The sequence below is a fragment of the Pterocles gutturalis genome, unplaced genomic scaffold (assembly GCF_000699245.1).
Source record: "Pterocles gutturalis isolate BGI_N339 unplaced genomic scaffold, ASM69924v1 scaffold24847, whole genome shotgun sequence".
Taxonomy (NCBI): Eukaryota; Metazoa; Chordata; class Aves; order Pterocliformes; family Pteroclidae; genus Pterocles; species Pterocles gutturalis.
Window position 1 is genome coordinate 1033 of NW_010108547.1, and position 6917 is coordinate 7949.

The 6917-nt window shown below is 41.4% G+C and overlaps 1 protein-coding gene across 1 annotated transcript; it reads right to left on the minus strand.

Annotated features, from left to right (window-relative positions):
- Positions 1-278: 278 nt before the first annotated feature.
- APOBEC4 (apolipoprotein B mRNA editing enzyme, catalytic polypeptide-like 4 (putative)) lies at positions 279-6604 on the minus strand. Its single transcript, XM_010072680.1, is given in 6 exon segments — positions 279-438; positions 440-852; positions 855-899; positions 901-1004; positions 1007-1090; positions 6577-6604. Coding segments are annotated over 6 exon segments (834 nt in total).
- Positions 6605-6917: the final 313 nt, after the last annotated feature.

Here is a 6917-nt window from a genome sequence, read left to right on the forward strand (position 1 = left end):
AATTGTAGGAGGTAATCAGAAAATACTGAGCTTTTTGGGTTTACAGCTATGGGTTTATGTTTGAAAGGTATAGGACTAAAATTAAAGCATGTTATCTTTATAGAATCAGTTATTTGAGATCCACAGTTATTCTGAGGGCTAACTTTTGTAGGAGGTGGCTTTATTGGTAGGGCTGTTTTGCCATCCATTATCTCAGTTTTACAGCCTGGAAGTGGTTCGATTTGTATCAGCTTCAGAGTAGGTGTCTGCTGCTTTGAAACATTTCAGAATTATGAATTTCATTGAATTATTTCTTTTGGCATTTTTAAATGCCTTATGATATTTTTAGGTCTGGGCTATAGATGTTCCCGCTGAAAGGGTCGAAACATACCTGGGGAAAGCACCAAGTGGCTTTGAGACCCTTGGCAAGGCTGTTGGGAGGCCAGGCTAGGAGGAAAAAAAGGCCTTTAGGTTCTGCTGCACAGCAGGATTTCCCCACATTGCTTGTGGAAAGGCTTTCCTAAAATACAGTTACATTCCTGTGAAGATGTTGAATTGAGGGGGATTTTGCTGATCTCTAGGGTTCTCGCTGGAGAAGCTCTGCAAAGCTTTGCGGTTCCATGTGGTGGCGCAGAAAGTGTCCTGGGTGTGATAAAGCTGAGAGAAATAAATGCAGAGTGTGATCTCTGGATACTTCAGCAAGAAGTTGTAGATGTTGCTTATGCAGCAGTGGTAGGCCTCGTTACAAGGCAAGAAATTTGAATAGAGGATGATGCATCCGACATTTTCATGGGCATCTGTAACTGCATCCAGATAACTGCCTACCTCAAACAGCATAGATTCTGGATGGTTGTCTTGCTCAGCACAGCTTGTATAGCATGACCCTTTTGGACTACTCTGCCTGAGGAACTCCTCAGTTCAGTAGAAGAGAAGGTATTTGTTTTGGAGAGCTGCTGTTGATTTGTATGGGAAGCCAAAGACTCCATGAAATTCTGCGTAAGGGACTCTCGCTTCTTCACCAGTGCATAGTGGTAGGGACACTTCGCACTGATGTGGTTCTGCCTCTGCAACCAATACGGCTTTACCACAGTCCCCTGGTTTGTTAAATATTCTTGTTTTCTTTCCTGGATCCATGTTCTGTTGAAAAATCTCTCAATTTATATGCTATACAGCTGACAGTCCTGAATGAAAAAGTAATATTTTAATTCAACCCTTCAATTCATTTTGCACTTAAACTAAAACAAAACAATAGGGAATAGTCTCTTCAAAAATGTAGTGGAACTTGTAGCAGCATATAGAAACTTGGTCAATGACACAGAGAACAAAGCTCTCTTTCAGCTTGTGAGCATTTTTAGTTTTCACAAACTAGCCTTTTTGCTAAAAACATGAGTAAAAAGTATTTCCCTGTCTTATGTCCTCTTACCCTAGACAGGAGAAACTGCATAATAAGAATAGATGTGCTTTTCAGGAATTGATTAGCAGATAAGCCTTATGCAAGCTGTCAAAACAAACAAGTAAACACCACCACAAAAAGGCATAATTATCATCTCAGCAGCTCCAGCTCAGGGTAACAGTAAATATTTATCTGATTTCCTTCACTGGCTTTTTAGGATTGGTTCAGAGTTTCCACTTCAATGAATATTGCAAGCTTTCTTTTCCAAACTAGGTGGTGAAGAAGAAAGTCACTGTGACCTCACAGGTTTTGGCATTCCAGCTGTAGAAGGATCTTTGCCACATGTGGTAACTTTGCTCCAGCTGTAGTGGTGACCGCAGACAGGCACCTTTAGGTGTTCACAGATGCCAAGTGCTAGGAGATGAGAATATAAACAGGATTTTCTTTTGTAGGGCCAGCCACCTGTGGTAGTTAAGCTTCTGTTCTTTGCCTGTCAATATTTGTTTCCTATCTTAAGCGATTAAGTTTCCTTTGTTTCTTTAGTTCTGTTCTGATGCAAGGCTTTTTATAGCTGAAAGATGAATGTTGTTTTAAGAATAGGTCACTAAATTTGTTTCCAGGTGGCCGTTATTTCTGTGTGTATCTGTCTGTTGTGCCAGCTGTGCAGAGAGCTCCTGTTGTACTTCTGCTCTCATAGGCAGGCAACAAGTTTGTCCCTTCTTTCAGGAGTTTGTGCGTGTCCCTCACTGGGGCAGTAATTCAAGCAATCAGTGGGCCGTTTCGTAAGCTAAACCATGCCTGCTTTGCGTGGGCAGGGTTCCAGATGAGTGCAAATACAAGGTTTGTGTAGATGATCAACTTTTGGCTCGAGCGCTGAGGCAGATAATTATTTTTCTTCACTGCTGCTCTAATTGAGCCATTCATCAGCACTGGATCCAGTTTAATTCTCTTACTACTTTTCTGACTATGTGCAATCTTTCAATTTGTGTGTTTTTTTACAGCTTGCTTCTGCATTCCATGTTGTTTTGCCCTCTGACTGTGGGTATTTAATTTTCTTCTCAAATTACTAATTTGATTCATTTGCTTTGTTTTCTGCTCCTGACTCTTTGCAGACTTCCATGTATCTTCCTGTGTTGGAGCTCTTTCCTGATCCAGGCCATTGTGCTGTTCTCATTTGGATTACTTCTAAAGATTGGCTTCCTGACATCAAAAATGCTCCATTTGTCATTTTTGATGTTTCTGTACATTTTTGGTATTCAGTTGTACTGTATACTGTGCATCACAGCATAATGATGGCAGCAGTGTGTCTCAGAAAATGAAAAACATGTTTGCTACTGAACGTAAGAAAGAGCAGGTCTGAAGAAGGGAGTGTTTTTCCTTGTAGAGGGACGTCATGAGAGAGTTGTTACTTCCTTGCCAGTTATCCTATAGCCTGCCAACATTGCTAAAGACAATTTTAAAAGCTGCAAATGCAGGGCAAGGTTCCCCTGCTGGTTATTTTTGCAGAGGTGGAATGGCCACATGATGGCAATGTTGGACACCAGAGATACACCCTATTTTGTGCTTTTTGATGAGGCAATGGCTTGAACTCTGTTTCAGTGTGTTTAAAGGGATGCCACAAGAGACACCTAAAATTTTACATCTCCCTCTAAAACTTGCCCTTTTTTGCTTGTTTGTTTGGTGGTTTGGCCTGATCAAAACCCAGCAAATATTCAATCTTCTCAATTAGTAGTGTCACATCCTTACATGGTGGGAGTCGAATCCCAGACTACCCAGTTTGATGGATTAATTGGAAGAGCACATTTCTGTGTGCTCTTTTGCCAGCACTGTCCCCAGGACCCTGCTCAGGCTTGCAGCGGTGAGGGCTGCTCGCTCTGCCTCAGCAGCCCCCAGCCTTCCCATCACTCCCAGTCCTCTGTCAGCTCTGAAGAGGAGAGAGGGCTGGGGAACAGAATCCCAGTGAATCTGTGAATATAAATGGCAGAGGCTTCTCATTCGCCATGTACGTCAGCCCCGTAAGTGATCATTTTGGATGTGCAAAGAGGAAGGATGGTTACAAGAAGTGCAAGGTGAGCACAATGGGTGAAAGCCGGCCACTCATAATGTTCTCAGAATGGGCCTGTTTCTGGCGTATGGGAAAGCAGAAAACTGGTTTTGTTCTTCCTTTTTTTGCATTATTTTTTTCTAACATAGAAAAAAAGGTGCAAATGTGTTACACAAGATCTCTTAAACTGATGTATATATGCGCATACGTACAGATGTGTGTATATATATACATGTGTGCGGATTAAGCAGCTGGCTAATAGGAGCACTCAGCATTAAGCTCTCTTGCAGAAAAAATTCTGTTCCCATGCGCAATTTTCTTTAGTAATACTGAACAGCTCAGTAGCATTTGTCATCTTCAAAGTACTTCATAAATCTGACCAAGTGGTTAAAATATAGACTGATCTAAATGGCTCTCTTCCTGGCATTTCTGCTGTTTAGTGTCACTTAGATCCTGTACAGGGGAAATTTTAAAGTGGCTTCTGACTTTCAGGGTGCCTAATTTGTCACAGCGATCCTGATGCATCTGCAGAGGTAGTATATGCTTCAGACTTTAGCTGAAGTTAATAGTTTATACAAGTCTGAAATTGGGAATTCAGATGGTTTCAAAATGGGAGTAAAAAATGGAAGTATTCAAAATGTCTTCTCCCTTTTGATAATTTTTGTCTTGCTTTCGGTGTTTGCAATTCTGATTTGGGGGGAAGAGAAAAGAATTTTCCCTGATCAGGTACCTAGTTTGTTCTGTGGTTGGTTATAAGATGCCTCTCCTAATGCTTGGCTCCAGTACTCCCTACTGGCACTAATCAGCTGTAGAGTGCTTGGAGATCTTCAGAATACATGGAGGACTGCAGTGTTGTATGGTGATGTATAGCTCATTCTCTTAATTCTCTTTATTCTTTAAACACAACACACCAATCAAAATATTCAGTGCCCTGGTAGAATAGCAAGATATCCAGACTTATTTTTGCTTTGTCTGGTTGTCCCACCTTTTTGAGCAGAAAGCTTGCTCATCTCTTCTCTGATATTAATCTTTTTCAACACCCAGACCTTCCTGAGCCCATAGGCTGTTCCACATCCTCATCAGAAATGCTGGATTTTAAACAAGATGTATGGACCTAAGGGTAGGTCTTTTAAGACTTGAAGTTGTTAGGGAAAAAATATCATCTTCATCTACCAGTTTCATTGCATGAAAACATCATCCTGATATATAAGATCATGTCTAATGCAACTCAAAACCTGTGTTAAGGAATGAAACAGATCCATGTGCCCCCAGTTATGTTTAAAATTATATCTCTGTCCTTCCCAACTCTATCTTGAGGGGACAAGGATATAATTATAATTTAAATAAAATTGTTTCACTTATTACTAAAGTGCAACCATTTTGGGGGCAGAGGGCAGTAGCTGTTTAATAGTGTTCCACAGCAAGGTATAAAGGTTCACAGGAGGAACTGGAGAGGAATGCTTTATCCGGTTAAAACCACAGGGGAAACTTAAGTGGTCAGTACTAATTTCTCAGGTTGGAAGTTATCCAGGACACAAGCCATATGTTTTGCTCCTAGGGAAAAAAAGCGTAATGATCAGGCCTGTGAAATTTTTTTGTCCAAATATTAACTAACACCTAGTATCTCTTCAGGCTGAAAAACACACAGAACTCCTGATCTATCGCAACGTAGCCAGTTTGGACCCGATACTGGTTTTACTGACTTAAGCTTGGCATACTGTGATTTATGCAGATGTGTTTTGGAAGCAAAGTTGCACGCAGTGATTAGGCAAAAACTATTTTTTGTGACACGTGATTATATGGAAATATAGTGATTTTTTTTGTTCCCTGAACTAAAACATGATCTACTTCCATAGTCTAGTACAAGTGTAGTTCTGTTGGTGCGAGAGGGTCTGGTGCTTCCCCCCAAAGCCCTTCACTCAGTACAACAACGGTTCCTTTTTTTTTTTGCTGCTGAAATATGAGTGTTGAAATTCTGTGGTGTTTCTTAGTACGGCGTGGTTCAAAATAATCTCTGTCGGCAAGCATTTTACACATGACTTCATTCAGTAAGAAGTTTATCTGAGTTCAAAGTACAGAGGAGTCACATGGTCCTTAAACAGCCAGAGACGAGACATTCTTCTGCAGCCCTGAGATTTTAAAAATAAGGAGCAAAGGGAGCAAAGGAAGAAGCAGAATGCTATCCACGTCTGCTAATAACCGTGTCCACACGGACAGTTTAAACCTGAGCTGCTGTGGCATAACTTGCCTCCGCACTCAGCCATTCCAAGGTCATTTAACACGGGAGTTGGGGATATCTCGCGCTGCAGGAGCGCTGGCTCACAGCTCCAGAACGGAGCCCTGCTGTTTTGCATCCTGCCGCCGGGCGGTAAAGATTAGCCAGGATTTAGGTCCCGAGTCTGGAACATTTCCTGCTCCAGCTTGTGTGAAAGTCAGACCTTCCCAAAACCGTTCCACCAGGCTTTCCTCACCTGTCTTCTCCAGCCTCAAAGTGATTTAAATTATCACCTCGCTTCCAGAGATTTTTCTGGAGTTCCACTGCTTTTTGTTGTTTGTTTCCCTGTCTCTGTCTTTACATCTAAAAATAATTATTTTTCCTTTGTTTGTCTATTCAGAGTGGAATTCAAAAGCAAAAAGTTCAGTTAGTTTTAAATCTTCCATCCGCTGATAACTTTCTGATGCCCCTGATGATGAACAGCATCACGAACAGCAGCTTGCCTTCCATTTCTGTTAAACTGGCATGTAGATTGGCTAGCGGTGATCATGAAAATTAAGTACAGAGCATTCTGCTATATTCAAACTATCTGTCATCTTGGAGAACTTGATATGAAACCATGTTTGATGGGCTGCAGGGCCTCCTGAATCTGTAAGGTACTACAGCATTCTGTGCTTTACACCTGTCTTATTTATCCCCACCTTTTTGCCTGAAAATTACTGCTAGTTTTTTTTGTTTAGTTTAGTTTTTTGGTTTGTTTGAGGTTTTTTTTGCCATTGCTTGTAATCTCACCCCTAATACCGGCTCTGAACCGTTCCTCCCTGGAGCAGCCTCTCAGCTCTCTAGTAGCTGTTCAGGAAAGGGGTCTGGCTGCAACATGTTTTAAACCGTGCAGGTCCCAATCAGTTGATGGACAGCTCGTCAAGCAGGTAGCAGATGAGCTACGCTGGTAAATTTTCTTTAGTGGGGGCATTTTCTTCTGTTGCTATTTGTCTGCTGATTTTCCACAAGTTAGTAGGAACCCAGCATGTTGATGACTTCTGTTCATTTCTCAGCAGGGTTTGATGGGTTCAAGTGAGTCAATGAGTTCAGAAATCACACAGAATGGAGCAGGAAGGGGGCAGAAAGACAGCAGTATTGCGTATGCTTTGTTTCATTAGGATTTTAGGCTAATAATCCTACAGAAGCAGCAAAAAAACAGAGGAGAGAATGGTCTGTTTTATATCAATTGACTCAGAAGGTCTAGGCATGAACTGCCTGAAGCGCTTAAGAAAGCTGATAATATA